The 19,570-nt window shown below is 39.3% G+C and overlaps 1 protein-coding gene across 1 annotated transcript in view; it reads left to right on the top strand.

Annotated features, from left to right (window-relative positions):
* The window catches only part of LOC134791734 (meteorin-like protein), a 57,139-nt gene that overhangs the window by 28,827 nt on the left and 8,742 nt on the right, over nt 1-19,570 (top strand). Inside the window, exons 2-3 of the mRNA XM_063762865.1 lie at nt 15,228-15,439; nt 15,920-16,207. Of these exons, the coding sequence (XP_063618935.1) occupies nt 15,228-15,439; nt 15,920-16,207 (500 nt within the window). The remainder of the gene's footprint in view (nt 1-15,227; nt 15,440-15,919; nt 16,208-19,570) is intronic.

Genomic DNA, 19,570 nt, shown 5'->3' with positions numbered 1-19,570 from the left:
AATTTTATAGATTAGGTATAAAACATTATAGAAAACAAATACCCAGATAGAATATAAATATATGTTAAAGTAAAAGTAACTATGTATTTGAGAGTGAAGATCTACTTAAAACCATAAGGCTGTCGCTCCTACGTTACATATATAGTTAACTACTGCTCGTAATTTAGATGCCATCTGGGCACTCTCATTTGCAATATTTCACAAAACAATATAACTTGAAATGGTAAGTGTAGACTTTGGTGGTGAAACCTAACGAACTGGATAAGCAAGCGTTACAAAAGCGGAGCTCCGAGCTAGAGGTACAGTTTTACGCAACTCCATTTGCGTCTAATAGCCGCTTTAATAAGCGGTGCTGTCCTGACGGAGGGTACAGTACACATCGTCACTCCGTTATGCAGAACACCAGTTGTAGAATTCGTTTAGTACTGTTTCAAATGATGGTAATGTTTATCGATAAAACGTGAGTTTATTGGTTAACTAATTAGGAATGTAGATACAATATTTAAAAAAAAACACAGTGTTAAATGTAATGAATCGAAGATGCTTGTAGGTATATTAGGAGTGGCTAATATAAACGCAGAATATGTAGTTTGATCTACTTTTTTGACAGCTAAATCTGATATAAACGTAACATATCACATCACGTCTCAAGTGATCTCTCATACGTATATAATATAATTTTATCACTTTCATCTATACGATGTAAATAACACAATCTGTGTTGTCCGTCTGTCCGACAAGTGCTCGATAGTGGATAGTCACCGTGTGAAGTGGCTTATCGGCCCGGCCGCACGGATTTTGGGGGAACGACCCAATTTGTATGGGAAAAGGTTTTGTTTGCACATCGAGATTAGGAATCGATTTGTGTTTTATGACTATCGATTGAGATAAGACCGGACTAATAGAGATCAATATACTGAGATGTAACTAACACCATTTCGTCGTGTCATTATATTAATTAGGTATTTAATATTTAGCCTTTTAAATATTTTATTAACAATGTGTATTTGTGTAAAATATGTGTAGGTAGGTTACTTATTATAGCTGGTCAAGCAGATCTTGTCAGTAGAAAAAGGCGGCAAATTCGAAAAATGTAGGAATAATTTCGCGCCTTTTTCTACTGACAAGATCTGCTTGACCAGCTATATATGTCTGTAGGATAAATACATCTATTGGGCTTGGAGCATGAATATTCAGTAAATGATGGTTGTTTTTTTTACTTAGGTGCAAAACAATGTTTTTTTTCTAATTATTTATTTAAGTGACCTTTTCTTAAAAGGATAAGTTCTTTATTCGAACATGTGTAAGTAGTTATGTTTGTGCGTTGCATGTAATCAGATAAAATTCCCATCAAAGTCAATGATACGAATATATCTAATCCACTTGTTTAATGATTAAATATTCGAGCCGTCCAACCCTTATCATTTATGGTGCGCGTGGAAGCCGCGAATTAGTATATGGATGATCCAGGATTCCCACGCTTACGTGAAAGTATGTGATCGCATGACGAAATGCTTCTATCTGGTTATCGACACATTTCCCACAGCTCTTCACTATTTTCTCATGCTTGTCTTGTTTGTGCGCAATCAATTGATTACGCAAAATGCTTAGAGTTTTTCCCTATTGAAGCTGGTAGGGTAAAGGACGTAGGCATGTTGCGTCGTTAATACAATACTTATCATATTATTCCCTAATAACAGTTATTATTATTATATTCCAGTTACTGGCTACTAAGGAGGACGATTTACGAAATTACAAATTTCTTATTTCGGCTTAGTTGAAAATTTCCTAATTGAGAGAACTGAAAAAAAAAGAGAATTGTGGTCATTTTTGGATATCTACATTTGATGTTTGTAGTGAAATATGTCTTCATCCTATCGGTTTCCGTCCATTGAGTCTTTCGTAAATCATCGATTGTGTACCTATATTCAGTAGATAATAATCGATAATCGAACTTGTACTTCTTGCTACAACGCACTAAGGAAATGTAACGGAATACTTAAAGGGAGTGCGGTCCAGCGTTGCATTTAAATGCATAACTGCACTTTCCTCTCACCCCATACTTGAAGGAGCTGGATCGAGTTCGCATTGAAATGTACTACTTACATACCTTCGTTTTATACATTCAACATTGTAACTAAAGTAATAATTTTACTTACAAGCTAAATTATTTCTACAGGTAATAACTTTGTATAGGCTTTATATTTTGTTGAATTGTTTTGCTACTGCTTTGAGCATGTTTTTGTTTCCAGTAACAAAGGTCGGGCCCAGAATAACTCCCTGTCTATGCACAAGGCATGCAGCAAAGTACGGCAGTGTCCTCATAATTACAGACATGCCTTCAAAATGAGAGGTAAATGGGGCGGCTCTTGCGCTGTCGCCTGCTCTCGTACACATGCGGCTATTATGCCACTACTTCGTTTATCAACATTCACAACAAAATGTCGTCTTACTTATGCAAAAAGAAGGATTTTTAACGTTTAAATTGTACTAGAGCGAAGCAAAACAAGATGGAAAGCACGAGCGAAAATTCCACCGTTTATCACATTTTTACGGCGTCGACGCTATTACTAGAGCGATTATCTCGTCTCTATAAAATATATTATCATTTCATAAAATCATTAAAGTAAACTAAGACAAATTAGCATTATTATCGAGTTTTACTGCAGCTTAGTGTTAATCGGCGCTTGTTTACGTTTACAATGCAAAGGTCAGCGGTGTTTTCGAAACATGTTTATAATATCTGTCGGTTAGTCGGCGTAAAAACCTAAAAACTAAACCCATGTGGTGTCGGCGCCGAGGTGACGTCGTTCGGCGCCCGAATCGCCCGCACATGCGCCCCGAATTCAACACGAGCAATTAAAAATGTTTTATACATATTTCATTTCCAGGATTTATTAGCGACTTCTTAATATACTGTGACATTAACATGTGAAAATAAAAGAATTGTGTAATTTTTTGGTAATGCTCCCGTTCCATAACACGTGAACGAGATAAAGTGGGCATTCGTTTTTTCATAAACGATAATAAGTGGTACTTATCTTCTACAATTACTCAATGTCCATATTGGTACAGGAACTGATGCATATGTACAGGCATGCAGCATAAGTAGTAGTAGCTTAGTCACTAATGTACGATCATGGCGTGTTTGCAAAGTCAGTTACTTGAAAACAAAAACTGGTTACTTCAGCATTGACATTAACGGAGTTGCCGATGATGGTTCGGTCGTTTCGTGTAGAGACCTCATCGAATGTTAGGGTGTCGAGATAAAGTATTCTTTATTTGTACCTAAATAGTTACATCCAATTTGTGCCTGGTGATTAAAAAATATTATGTAGTTAGGTACTAGGCGACTACGCAACGACGACTATAATAAGTATTGATATTTTGCACACATATTCAGCTTAAAAAATCGTCAGTTGGGTAAAAAATGCGAAGCAGCAACAAATTTATAGGTGCATAGGCATATCTAATCCGTTTTGTTCCGGCACATAAAACTTTCAATTGTTATTGTAAACTTCATAAACAAACGCAAAATATTTGCGGAACCGCAAATGGCGTAACGAACGTGGATCATATGGAGTCATGGCGCATAAAGCTGGCTAAATCGATTAGGTTCGATCCGTTTAATGGTCCTTGCGTGCGAGAACGAATGAGTTACATGACGGGATTTATAGTTATACTTACGGTAATCCTTATCACTATGATTTATTTGGATCAGTTTGCTGCGCATGGAATTATTTGTTGATACCTACACGATAACAACAAATGCAAATGGCAAACCAAATTAGCACTGGCATGCCTACATAGGTATATATTTACCAACACGCCAGCAATTGCGATCTCTGAGACAGCAACTAACTTTAATAATGTTATTATTGTGTCTTCATTATGATACATTTGCAGGTTCAAAGCAAAGAAAATTCTGTAGCATACTGCAAATTATTCTTAAACATTGTTTGAAGCAGTTGGAACTTTTCGCGTCACCCATCCTAGCCCGGCTTCTCTATTCGATTAATCCAAGATATGAGGTGCAGAAGTGCAATTACCTCCGAGGCGACGACAGAGGGTCGCCCACGCGCTCGCGCACGAGTTCAACCATTATACAATCAGGACCAATCAGCACACGATACCATTACCCCGCAATCGACACAGATCAAATGTGAAAAATACAGCTCTGCTTCATAAACCGGTCCAGTCTAACGATTTAAAATGAAACCGACGATGTAAAGGCTGCAGTTTAGAATTGTAAAGCAGCGAGTAGGTACGGATTTGTGAACTACGAGTAGATCTGCGAGAAGATTGATACTAACAGTGTTTCTGTTACTTCTACTAGAAAGTTTATCTTTAGAATATCTACGATAAAAAAATCAAGCAAAATGCTTACACAATTTGGAAGAAAGTAAAGTTTATCCAAATTCCAAATATAAACCTCGAAATTTAATGATGGCCCGGAACACAAAAAAGGTTAAAGGTATCCAGAGACGTAGGTTTTTTACTTTATTGGTGTAGATGGATATAAATGGACATATGAATACAATAGCCACGTGCGGCGACGTCGCCTGCGGCGCCCGCCTCTCCCATTGTCCGATAGCCCATTGTTTCACGGTCATTCTCCATGCATGCTTTGACAACACACCTGAATGCTTCGGCTTGATATTGCTCTTTTAGGTATAAGCCTTTTAGATATCGATTTAAAAATTCGCTTTCTTCACCATTACCTTTTTTACCGACTCCCAAAATGGGGCAAGGCTCTCAATTTGAATGCAGACAATAACAATATTTAATGCGTTAGATTTTTGCCAAATAAGAACAAACTCATATAGTTTTTTGTATGGGACAGCGTAAGCCCATAACGTAGATACACTAGGTTACTTATAATGATTTTACTTCAGGTATTTAGCTCTATTTGTACAGACAAAATCGCAACCAACCTATAATTTTATAACCGTTTTCCTCGCTACAGTTCCTCGACCGCTGAACCATATTTTAACAAAGAACACGGAACTTTAGTTGTTAGCAATCTCCGACAATGTCTCTAGGCTTTGACCCAGAAACGAAAAAACGTATCACGAAGGCGCGATGGTGTGCTGTAAACATTGTAATGTTTTTGTAAGTGTGCGAGTGAGCTTAAAAGCTTATTAATGTCCGTGGTAGTGAAAGGCTTGTTCGTGTGCGTGTACAGGCGACACAATGCTGCCTTTATGAGGAAAAAGGTTGTATACGTGCTGATTTTTAGAAGACATACGTCGTTTTAGAAAGTGACATAGGACATAAGCGCGTGGGCAGGCCGCAGGCGCAGCTTGTCGCTGCCAGGGCTGCTTTGTTTTTCTTATTGCTTAGCATCTTATTAGAAATTTTATTGTCAAGAGAAATACATAAACCAGCCTTGATGTTACTATTCGCTATTGTGAGAGGACAATAGTAAACTAAAGCATGCGCCATGCGCCTACGCTTTGTGTCTAACGAAGTTCCATTTATGTAAATCTTAACATATACCTACTATTTTATTTGTCTTATTCATATAGGTCTACATAGTGTTCATTAAAACTTCAATTAGATGTAAGATATAAATCTCTCTAAGATATAAGCTCAGCCCTATCGTTAGAATAGAGGTTGAACGTACTCGTCATTGTTATCTCGGGCCAGCTTTGGGCGAGAATAAATAAAACTCTTCGTAGAAGAGATACACATTTATTTTATTATTCTAGCGGCTTGGAAGCCAAGATAAGGCTTTATGGGACCTGTTATCGCAATGATGAACTTTCCACACTAAGTTGCCGTACTTTAGGCTGGAAACCCCATAAATAAGATACCTAACTCGTAAAACTAAAAGCTAGTGACGCCATGTTGAATTTGCAACTTCTATTATAAAATCATTAAATATTTTTCTGACCTTTGCCTACGACCAAACGGTTTTTATAAATCTGGAAACGTTGTACGTCGCATTAACATAACTCGTCGAAAATTGTTTTATTATATTTTTTTGTAAGAGATTTAAAAGGTATTAGAAATTATAAAAAGCGGTTGAGTTGGCATATTAACACGGATGTGTTAAAAGTTATTTTATTGACGCGTTTACAACTCTATATCGGATAGATATTCGTTTTTTTGTAGGCAACCATATACAACTACTAAGTATCTATAAAGATCTGGCATTTAACAAAGCATATTTACCAGGAATAGGTATTACCTAGTACTGTGTAATTTATCTGGTCTGAGCCACTTTGATGTATTTTTATTATTTTTTTAATACTCAAACTCGCGAATTTTGAGGCATTTTATTCATAAAGAACGAACCTCGACCGTACGGCCTGACGTTTCCTTAATACACAACACACCCCTTCTTTTGAATTCATCATGTTAATGCATTGTCATGTTTTCGGGTAACTTAATACGCCATACGTCTTCTATCTGACCTGACGGAGCATGTGTACCCTGCCTAACATATAAATACTACTTATATGTTTAACCTTTAATTAGCTAGTGAACACGATTTAATCCTCTAAGCGAGACATGCACCATCCCACTAACACGGGGTTAAGCGGTTAAACCGTTAACCCGGTGTCAAATTGTACTGGTAACCATGGTAACTCCAAGTTTAACCGGTTAACCCCGGGTTAGTTAATGGTGCAAGTGGCCCTGAACCTAAAACCTACCTACCTTAAGTAGTGTAATACTTTATAGTGAAACCATCAGTTACATTTTGGAACATGACTCTTAGGCATTTCTCTACATTACCTATCAGAATGCGCTTCCTGATTTCCTGGGCAAGTCTCGTCTTATTAAGGCTGTCGAACAGTACTTTATTCAAATGTATAAGCAAAAGGTCTCGTTATAAAAACACTAATTTTGAATCCCACAAAAGTAGCAAAAGCAATTTGAATACCCATGTCCCGCCACGAATTAAATTAAGCACTAATTTGTGCGCACGTGACTTCATCTCATCGGTCCTCTTACTGTGAAGGGGATGACGATAGCCACCTTAAGGCGAGTGGAACTGAGACATACGACACATTTGATGGTATATGTTAAGCCTTGACATTAACAGTTAAGGCATAGACTCCTGATGAAAAAATCCTATTAAAATTTGTTTTTTACTTGGCTTTTAAAAAGTTTTTAGGGTCAGCGTTATATTTGACCTGTGTATTTGACCTATTCCTTCAAGGGACAATATACCTATATAATTGGAATCCTTACCCACCTAAGTATTTACCATACAAAAAATCTTAAATATATTTCGGCATTTCCATAAATATATTATTATTATAATTAAAAAGTAGGTACCTACTTATATAAAATATATTATTTGTGTGACGATATGCTTTGCCTTAATGCATTAGCGGCTTTTAGGGTTTCGACTGCGTCATTTGCGTGGTAATGGGCCAGATTGCTTCAATTTGAATCTGCCGGTGATCTTCGTTTTGTATTTTTTCTTAATGGCCCACGATTACATCGCGTCTTGTTTTTATGTCATTATCGAAAACGATGCCTCTCGTTGGACTGTTACCGGAATATTCTTTAATTACGTTATTCTGTAGTCATTTTATGGTAACCATTAGGTATGTACCGAAGTAAATATTTTAAAAGAAACCAATAAAATACCTCATGAACAAATAACTCCGTGAAATGAAGCTAAACGCGGAACAACTTGAAATAGTTAACACTCCTAATATTTTGGAAACAAAAACTTGCCGTTTTTATGTGTCGTTTTTGTGTATTTGTTTTAGCGCGCGCCGATAACGCAGTCAGGGGTCGAGACGGTGGTAGCAGGGTTAAAACCATAAATTCGACTAATACATACTAATATATGCAGATCCGGATCAAATATGGTGGTGCGATATGCCATTTAACAACAAGAAAAAAATGTAACTTCATCGTAACTTAAATTGTCTTTCAAATTGATTTAGGAAAATATATAAATATAATATCATACTGCTGAAAGAATATAGGTACCTAAAGTACTTTAAATATGTATCTCGTAAGTAAAGAAAAATCGGTCAGTAAAACTTGTTCCGTACCGTGTAACCATAGGTTATGCACCCCTGCATTACAAGGGTAGCGTTCACCAATATCCACGTGTGTGCCGCGTCGCCGGCATTCCAGACCACATGCACCCTGCGACGCACACTTGTTACCATTAGGCCCCGTTCGCACGGCAGCTTTTTCAACGCGCGTTAAAAAAGCGTTTGAATGACACAAATGGATAACCATGTATGTATTCACACGAAGGCGGTTTTTAAGCGCGGCGCTTTTTTATCGAGCACTGTTCGATTTTCGGCGTTGAGCGTTGGCGTCAAACTGAATAGACCATACGGAAATCCGTGTATCTGTTCTCACAAGCGTTGAAAAAGCGCCGGCGCTGCTGTCAGTTGGCTGTCAAGTGTCAATTTTTGGTGTCAATCGTCAAGATTATTATTAGTTTCACCTTAAAAATGTCAACTTATGCTTACAAATTCCTGAAATATTCAAGCTATATTAGTAGTAATAGCAAAAAAGTATGGCTTTTCTGAGATGCGTACGTGGCAGTACGACTCACAAGTGATTTTTAAGCGTTCATATGAACACAAATATTGGAAACGGTAAAAAAGCGCCAACGTCGGGTTTTAACGCAACGCTTTTTAAGCTGTCGTGCGAATGGGGCCTTAGGCTACCCCATAATTTACTACAAACGTATAACTCATCGCGCGCCCATTAGCTAGGATTAAGGAAGTCCCCGATGACGTAAAAGTATACCTTCTTGGCAAAGAAGCGGTAAACCACTCGGAAATGAGAAATGAAATTAGAATGTAGCAATAAATATTTATACACCCAATGTCGTAAATGTCAACGACAATAAGCTAACAGGCCATGTTAATCAAACTCGTTTTAGCTGATTGATGTTGTACTGCACGAAACTTTATAACCACCATTTTATTCGAAGGACTTCGACAGACGCGAGATTTATGAAATCAATCAGCGGTAATGGTCATAAATTCTGAGACATTCTTATAAATTTTAAATTGGTCCGACCACAATGCGTTGTCGTAAACCCACGGAGAATACAGTACATACTTACACAAAAGCTTTTATTGTCGCATCAAGACATGTAAAATCTCGACTCGCATCTTTTATATGAGTTTGGTCGTATATCTGTGTTTTATGGCTGGCCGGTTGTGGGCTGGCGTGGGCGCTACTCGCCGGAGGAGAAACGCAGGCAACGTACGAGGCTCGTTTAATGTTAGTGCCTTATTCCTTGCGCCGGCAATACTACCAAGCCCACGTGCCTGGAGATTACTGATACAATTGTCCGCTCCGGGCTTGTTTATGGCAGCAGCTCGAGATACGGGGGAGAAATGACACCTCGATCGCGTGCCGTAATCTTCACCACTCCTTGCCCGGACTTTCGATCTACATTTACATAATTCTAGGTTACTTAGATAGGTACTTTTGATAGAACAGACTCGATTATTATACGTTAGTTCGTCAAATTGTATGTTCTTGGAAAGCATTGGTAAAAACTACCTATATCGGGATAAGACTAATGGATTTTATCTGCAGGATGCTTGTCAAAAATCCTTTCCGTCAGACTAAAGATTAATTTACCATTTTCAAGTGTGCATGTCAAGAATATTAATATTAGGTATGTATTTTGTAACGCGAATGAGAATTTATAACCTTTTTTTCTCCCAATACGGGGCGTGAAGCGTACGAAAGCCCAGAGGCAATTCGAAAAGGTTTTAATAATTTGTATGGAGAGAAATGACCGAGGCACGTCGTGTCGCGCCGCGATCAGAATACTTAATTAGCTTTCTTTTAAACTCCCAGAAGCCACAATAATTCCAATCAAATTGTCCAAATACGACTAGGGCACCTTTCTTGTAGGTACCTACAAATCCAGCTAAATAAATGAGCCCGCACCAAAACCTTTAATGAGGTCGCAATTTTATTGATTACGTTTCAAGAATTGTCAGTTTTTACGATAGCTGATATAGCTTTTTACATATCTTATTTCAACGGATATATATATAAATGTTGAAACTGGACACTGCTGTTTTTGGTTGCCGCTGTAGGTAGTCGTTGCATTTGTAATTATTATTCCTTTTTTGGTGTCACAAAGATCATTTAGGTATTTATAATGCGCTAGCTTGACGTATTAATTATATCCATGGTTGGTATTTACTGTAACTATACCTACAGTACCCCTAGGGTTTGTAACTCCCCCCTTACTTATCTACCTAACCTACCTTAATATAACATCCCCTTTCGATTTACCCTTAAAATATGGCCATGTGATCGTCTAGCTAGTGATTAGGACCCCTTGAAGTGAACCGCAGCAACCTCAAATTCTTTAATGAGTATCAGCTAAATTTTGGACTCTGATTTTATTTATTATTAGTATTATTACCTATATTTTGAGAACAGATATTTATGGTAATAAAATAATTATTTATGGAAGTAAGAAATAATCTAAAGAAAATTATTCAGAGAAATAGAAAATTATTCAGAATTTATTAGTGCAACGTAAATGATGGTGTAAAATTTACTATAATGTATTTAAGTATTGCAGCATACATGATGATATAAAATATATAAAAATGTTGTTGGTAAAATCCTGCCACACCTATTAAGCTTCCGGGATAACATAGAAGCAGCACTCCTGAGATAAGCTCTTTTACACCCTAGCATTTCAAGGTTAATTATAATTAACTATCATCTTCTAAACGATGTGTGATTTAATCACACGTGCTGCTCCGTACGCCCGATGCAGGTCTGGAAGCTCTTAGTCCGATTTGCAAGTATTAATCGGAACACCTACCCTACCAGTTTAGCCAGACGGGCTATGACCAACACTTCATAACCTAAACGCACCTAGATGATGATGAAAAGAAGTGTCAAAGTATCCATCAATCATCATAATTACTTATCTTTTTTTATATTCAAAAGCTAGGGATGCTAATCCCATAGTCCCATTCCCCAAAGCTGATAATCTAGACAGAATTCCTAGTTCTCTAGATGTATAAACGAAGCACCGAGTTTATTTGTTAACTATTATGTTTAGTAGAGGTCGAAATTGAGTATTCACTCAATAAATCCTTTGTACTGCTCTTGCCTGACAAAGGTTCCCTCAAACAAACCGTTCTTCAATCCCAGAATAGTCTGCGTTCCTAAATCCAGATTGATAATTAAGAGATTGTGTTGTATGTTGTGGTATGTATTACCTGATTATATTACTCAGTACCTCGTCCCTACACCAGACAACCAGAAATGAAAAATAGAAATAAGAGTTTATAGAAACTTTGGTTCTTTCCCCATATAAATGAGAAATTAGGAAGATTTAGGCAGATGAACCCTTCACCTTTTAAACACTCTTATTTTAGGATTAAGAAACCATATTTTTAAACCCTTAAAGAGAAATATATATCAACCATATCAATTGTATAGACCAGCACTAAAAAAGAACCCTAATAAACAATAAAATGAGTGTGTGATTCTACCCTAACTCTACCCATTGTCCCTAATCTAGTACATTCAAAGCATAGTTCGTTCTTACCATCGACCTAATGCTTTGTAATATACGCAAGTGTGGTCCCTACGAGAAGCTGTAAAGTTCGGCAGGCGAAACCGAGAAGGCAACCTACAGGCCAGTGTATTTGACTCCCTCCTTATCGCCCGCGGGCATGGTGGATAAGAATAAGTCGCCCTATTCCGTGTATATAAGTGGACCAGTACCCTAGCACATACACGCACTAATCACGAGGGAAACTCTGCCGCAACAAAGACTAAGTGTAATATCAGTCACGACAGAAGTCTGTCCCCGCAACCAGCACTAGCATGAACCGGAGCACCGAAATATATAAATAAATTTAATAGGAGACCTAGTCTCAATTACTGTCGACTTCAGTGGGCCCAGATTACTCCGGATGACGCGCACGTGACGTCCCCACATCCATCTAAACAGCTGGGCCTTGAGACTAGTGAGATAATTCGTCTCTTATGTTGATATAAAAGAGACGCCAAGTCCTCTCAAACTTGGAGCAATAGACTCCTAACCATCCAATCCTTTGGCACCGTTAGGCGGAGTGAATGCTTAGCTGGACAAACTGTCAGTCCAAACAATGATCTGGCTTTTAAAATAGCAAAAATACCCCATAGTAAAACACTAAAATAACTAAGTTATCACTAAATTAAACTAACTCAACAGAAAAGTGAAATTCCCTTAAACACTGTCATCTATATTTAACGTTACGAGAATTTCTTCCCGCAAAACCAAACACAGACACTATTCCTAGCCCCGGCTATGCATTGACATTGTCCCTGCATAACATGACGGCACTTAGAACACACAGCGTAGAGAAAACCTCACAATAACTAAAAACCCACACATGGTAGTAAAGAATCTCCACAACAGTCCAAACTTAGCGTTACGACGATTAAAATCCCCGCAAAACCAAGCACAGACACAAATTCTAAGTTTAAATTCACTAGGATAATTCCAAGTAAAAAACAAACACAGAAAAAGTCGCGGAGAAACTTCACCTCCCCGCACTAAGTTACACCCGAAAACCAGAGTCACTGCTAGCCCGGTCGAAGAATGAATGAATCCCCAACGCTCCGCACCGGCCTTTTATACCTTTTTACTATGGCGACATAACGGCGACATATTGGCGACATAACGGCGACATTACCTAGAAAGACTTAATGGCGACATAACGGCGACATAACAGCGACATATTGGCGACATGAATCAAAACAAAGACAACTGGCGACATAACAGCGACATAATAGCGACATTTCGGCGACATATTGGCGACATAATAGCGACATAACGGCGACATATTAGCGACATAACGGCGACATATTGGCGACATAATAGCGACATAACGGCGACATAATAGCGACATAACGGCGACATAATAGCGACATAACGGCGACATATTGGCGACATAATAGCGACATAACGGCGACATATTGGCGACATAATAGCGACATTACCTAGAAAGACTTAATGGCGACATAACGGCGACATAACAGCGACATATTGGCGACATGAATCAAAACAAAGACAACTGGCGACATAACAGCGACATAACAGCGACATAATAGCGACATATCGGCGACATATTGGCGACATAATAGCGACATAACGGCGACATATTAGCGACATAACGGCGACATATTGGCGACATAATAGCGACATAACGGCGACATAATAGCGACATAACGGCGACATAATAGCGACATATTGGCGACATATTAGCGACATAACAGCGACATAATAGCGACATATTGGCGACATAACGGCGACATATTGGCGACATAATAGCGACATTACCTAGAACGACTTAATGGTGACATAACGGCGACATAACAGCGACATATTGGCGACATGAATCAAAACAAAGACAACTGGCGACATAACAGCGACATAATAGCGACATATTGGCGACATATTGGCGACATATCGGCGACCTAACGGCGACATATTGGCGACATAATAGCGACATAACGGCGACATAATAGCGACATAACGGCGACATAACAGCGACATAACGGCGACATAATAGCGACATATTGGCGACATAACGGCGACATATTGGCGACATAATAGCGACATAACGGCGACATATTGGCGACATAATAGCGACATTACCTAGAAAGACTTAATGGCGACATAACGGCGACATAACAGCGACATATTTGCGACATGAATCAAAACAAAGACAACTGGCGACATAACAGCGACATAACAGCGACATAATAGCGACATATCGGCGACATATTGGCGACATAATAGCGACATAACGGCGACATATTGGCGACATAATAGCGACATAACGGCGACATATTAGCGACATAACGGCGACATATTGGCGACATAATAGCGACATATTGGCGACATATTAGCGACATAACGGCGACATAATAGCGACATAACGGCGACATAATGGCGACATAATAGCGACATAACGGCGACATATTGGCGACATAACGGCGACATATTGGCGACATAATAGCGACATATTGGCGACATATTAGCGACATAACAGCGACACAACAGCGACATAACAGCGACATAATAGCGACATAACGGCGACATAACGGCGACATAATAGCATAATAATTATTCCAAAAGTACCAGGATGGCAGAATTGCAGAAGAGGTCGTTTGCCTCGGGCGGGTAACCGACATCAGGTGTCTTATTGAGACAAACGTTTACCAAAAGTACCAGGATACCAGAACTGAGGAAGATGTCATTAACCTCGTGGCGTGTAACAAGGTTTGATTCAAGAAGAAAGATCATAAGTTCCAGGTTGTTTACTAAACCATATGTCTTAAATATTAAGGTTCACTATTGCTTACTTCAGAATAAAAATCATGTCCTTTTTACTCACGCAGTTTAGAGAAAGACGGAGCTATTTTTAATGACATCTACGCACACATTCATAGGCAATAGTCGAGTAGTCAGTTGGAGTAGACTAAATTATGATAAAAGGGAACGTTCGAAAACTCATCACGTACGAATTTGTAAGCATTATTTTTCTTTGAGATATTTTTTAGTTTACTTCTGAAAAACGTTCCTGTATTGAAGTTTTTTTATGTTTATTAGTATCTAATATATTATTTAAGACATCCGGAATATAGAGAATTAATTATTTTAATATTTTTATTTATCTTATGATTTTTTAGATTTTATGTTTCGAAATTGTACTAGAGCATCAGCGTAACGGAACGTCGAGCTGTCTTCATCAGTTTTATTGTCAACGTCAATACCAATTTGTTGTTGATTATTTCCTGAAGGTTTATTTTGTTTATTTCTAAGTTAAAATAGAGAATTAAAAAAAAGAAAGACACGTGATAAGTATTATGGATTACCATGGAATTGCTTCAAGTTTCAATTGTTAGAATATTCGATGGAATCATGAATGAAATATGCGACTGAAGAGGTCTTTAGTATTACAAGGTATTCCTTTCTATTTTCTGTGTTTCAATGAAAAATGTGGTTAATACTAGGCAATAGGCATACGACTAGTCACAGGTTCTCTTAAGGTAGCAGTCTTTCATGACATTTCCCCTATTCTTAAGATAATTTATGGTTATAAATAGCTCTACCTTTACAGCGTAATGTTTGTGACTTTGTACTTGTACCTATACAAACTGCTAATATTTCGAAGACCATCTGAAATTTTTACTTAAGCTCCTATTTATAGACGAAAAAATCTTAGTAGCGCACTATTCTGTTTCAGTGGCCTGACCAGCAACGCGGAGCGGGGTGTGACACCAGTCTACCTGCGATGTCGCGAAGGCCTAGTGTCCTGGATGTATCCTCGAGGCGCGCTGAGGTTGCTCTTCAAGCCGCCCATGCCTGCTGACGAGCGGGATTTCCATGTTTGTGTGCGAGTTGTGCGAAGACCAGATCCGCCTGACTTGTTCCACGATGACCGGCTTAACGATACAAGTAAGAATTAAGAGAAAATTTGCTTTGCACATTACACACTATTTCATAAATTACCTCCAAATAGAACCATTGATTAAATATTATAGGACATTCTTACACAGATTGACTAAGTCCCACAGTAAGCTCAAGAAGGCTTGTGTTGTGGGTACTCAGACAACGATATATGTATATAATATATAAATACTTAAATACATAGAAAACAGACATGACTCAGGAACAAATATCTGTGTCATCACACAAATAAATGCCCTTACTGGGATTCGAACCCAGGACCATTGGCTTCACAGGCAGGGTCACTACCCACTAGGCCAGACCGGTCGTCAAATTAGTCGATTGTTGCTAGTGTCTATAGAGTGATTTCTCCAGAGCATCTAATGGTTGCATTAGTTGCCTCATAGACAAAGCATTTAATGAAAGCATGTAGACCTACGTCTTCATTCGACAAAGAAAACAAATTTAATACCGATTCATAATTTTCAGAAGCCGAACGCTTCCCTGCTCGGTTGTTCGTCGAGGGCGCCCACAAACTGGTGCCCCTATACGCGCCGGACGATGGGGACCCGCGCGAGCTCCGCTGCTTCCGCAGCCGCCGCGGCCGGGCCGCGCTCTACGTGGAGGCCGAGCCCGAGGAAGGAACCAAGCGCCGCGAGGCCACCCTGAGATACGAGGCCAGGCCGCTGAACAGGCGGCACTATGATCCTGCCACGGCGGATTGCAGGCCGTGCTCTGAGGAGGAACTGGAACTCGCATTCTGCACTAGTGATTTAGGTATGTTTAATCAACGTTGAAAATTATTTTGTTTATTGCCTACTGAATAACAAATCCCTGTTTAACAATTTAATATAGTTCTTGTAGGTACCTATTTGATATTTCGTTAAATACAAGTGACATTGATGACGTACTAAATACGTTATGTAACTTATGTTTGTGTCTAATATTTAATTTTTTGAAAACAAATGACTGGAGTGTAGTAGTATTGAACCTATTCAATAAATGCTCTATGCTTTTGACGTACGACACGACATGGTGTCAGGTGTGAAAATATAATATAAAATATTATAATTAATATTTTAGAGTAAATGTAATGCCGGATTTTTAGGAGACTGATACTAAAATGGCGAAAAATAATAATAGTGTGTATGCTACAATACAGCAACCGGAACCCTTGCAAGAACAAGGGAACATGGCTGTCAACTGGAAAGAATGGAAATCTGCTTTTGATTATTTCCTAATTGCATCAGGGCGCGACGAGGCTTCTTCGAAAGATAAGTGTGCAATATTTCTGCATGTCATAGGAAAGTTTGGACGTGAAATTTTACAAGAATTCGAACTTGATGACAAGTCCGATTACGAGAAGCTAGTAAAAGTATTTACAGAACGTTTTGACCCAAAGAAAAACGTTAACTTTGAACGGCATACGTTCTTTGAAACGTATCAAGACGATTCCTTTGATAAATATTTGAGCGATTTGAAAATCAAAAGTAAAAGTTGCGAATTTAGTACTCTCAAAGATAGCCTTATTTTAACGCAGATAATAAGAGGCCTAAAGGATAGTCACATGCGTGAACGATTACTTTCAAAGTCTTCATTAGATCTAGACCAGGCTGTAGCATATTGTCGCGCGGCGGAGCGAGCCAGCGTGCAAGCGGCAGCGTGTCGGAGTGTAAAAACAGAACAAACCACACCTGCGTTGGAAGAACTGTCACGTGGACGCAGCGTACCCGGCGGTAGCGGCTACGGCTTCGGGACGAGAACGCGTGGTGGCGGAATGAGAGGACGCGGAGGTCATGGTGGCTTCCCGCGTGGAGCGTTTGCCGGCCGAGGCCAACGTCGCGACGCGGAGTGTGGCAAGTGCGGTGGATGGCACGCCGCTAATGACAGTTGTCCAGCATCTAACGTGAAGTGTTTCAGGTGCGAGCGCGCTGGACATTTTGCTAAAACCTGCCGCGAGAGGCTGATAAGAGAGATTGCGATTGACGGAAAAGACGGTGAGGACTGTACTGATAATGATGGTGAGTTTTTGCTTGAAAACATTTACATTGATGTGATGAACAGTGATGAATCGCCATGGTTCGAGAAAATATTGATTAATAATGTGCCAATAAGGTTTAAATTAGATTGCGGTGCCGATGCGTCTGTAATGCCATTGAAGTGTTTTACACAGGCGGGCTTTGATACTAGTACATTGCGTAAAACTAACACGGTGCTTAAGGAAGTCAGTCATAATCGTTTGCCTGTTGTAGCATATTTCATGGCAAATATGAAATGCAAACTGCGTACCTCAATACAAAAGGTGTATGTTCTAGACATGGAGTGTAATACTTTATTGGGGCGGAAGGCATGCACTGACCTGCAACTAATTAAGAGAATTGATGAATTGCATGTAGATGACTCGGTATATGAGGGTATAGGCTGCCTGCCTTCCGTTATCAAAATTTCTATTGACGAAACAGTACCACCTGTTATTTCGGCTTCCAGGAGAATACCGTTGTGTTTGCAACCTCGTCTGAAAGAGGAACTGGATGAAATGGAAAAGTTGAGTATTATAAAACGCGAAGAGGGTCCTACTGATTGGGTATCGCCTATAGTCATAGTAGAGAAACCAGACAAGAAGTTACGCATCTGCCTGGATCCCTTGCATTTGAACAAAGCTGTACGCAGAAGCCACTTTCAACTGCCGACGCTGGATGAGGTCGCAAGTGAGATGGATGGTGCTAAGTACTTTTCGAAGCTTGATGCTTGTAAAGGGTTTTGGATGCTTAAGCTTGATGATGCTAGTTCGAAGTTCTGCACATTTGCGACACCTTTTGGCAGATATCGCTTTCTCAGGATGCCTTTCGGTATCAATTGTGCGCCCGAAATATTTCACAATGAAATGGTTAAAATATTCAAGACAGAAGGAGTAGCTGTCTATATTGATGATTTGATAGTTTTTGGTCGTACAAAAAGTGAACACGATGCGAGATTGCAAGAAGTATTTAATAGAGCCAAGATAAATGGTGTGAAATTCAATAAAGCGAAGTGTGTTTTCAACAACAGAGAAGTGCAATATCTAGGTCATATATTTAGCGCTGAAGGGATGCGTCCTGATCCAAAGCGAGTTACAGCAATAAGAGATATGCCTGTACCGTTGAACAGAAAAGAGCTAGAACGATTTTTGGGTGTTACGAACTACTTATCTCGCTTTATCCCAAATTATTCAAACATTGCGGCTCCATTACGAGATTTGTTGAAAAAGGATTGTGAGTTCCAGTGGAGTGATGCACATAAACGAATTTTCGATGAGTTGAAGAATAGAATTTGCTGTGCCCCGGTGCTAAGATACTACTCACCAGACGAAGAAGTGACAGTCTCTGTTGACGCGAGTTCGCGCGGCCTGGGTGCTGTTTTACTACAACAAGGGCGACCGGTGGCCTACGCGGCGCGAACACTCACGCCAGCTGAATCGCGTTGGGCACAGATTGAGAAGGAACTTCTGGCGATTGTGTTCGGGTGTACGCGTTTTCACCAGTACATTTACGGCCATAATAAAGTTAGTATTGAGACTAACCATAAACCCCTGGAGTCCATATTTAAAAAACCACTGAACAGTACCCCGGTGAGACTGCAGCGTATGCTAATGAAACTTCACGGTTACGCTTTCCAAATTCGCTACAAGCCAGGGAAGCTCTTGTACTTAGCAGATACGTTATCTCGTGCTCCATCAGAACAGGATTCGGATGAAGACGTGCATGCCGATGTCACTATACACGTAAATAATTTGATTGAGTGTCTTAACGTGTCAAAAAATAGAATTAATCAAATCAGAGAAGCGACTAACAAAGATGAAATATTACAGCGATTAAAGGACTATTATTTAAATGGTTGGCCTAGTAATAAAAATAAAGCCAATGATATCACTGTGCCATATTGGACCTTTCAAAATGAGATTCACGTCATTGACGGAATAGTATTTCGGAATCAGCAAATCATAATTCCCAAAACATTACGGAGAGAAATACTTTCAATAATACATGAGGGGCATTTGGGAATAGAGAAGTGCAAACGTCGTGCTAAGGAGTTGGTTTGGTGGCCGGGCATGGGCGTGGACATCGAGCAGCTGGTACAGCGCTGCGAGCCTTGCCAGCGACA

The sequence above is a fragment of the Cydia splendana genome, chromosome 6 (assembly GCF_910591565.1).
Source record: "Cydia splendana chromosome 6, ilCydSple1.2, whole genome shotgun sequence".
NCBI classification, from domain to species: domain Eukaryota; kingdom Metazoa; phylum Arthropoda; class Insecta; order Lepidoptera; family Tortricidae; genus Cydia; species Cydia splendana.
The sequence above is the reverse complement of the archived record's forward strand: the minus strand, read 5'-3'. Positions and strand labels throughout refer to the sequence as shown.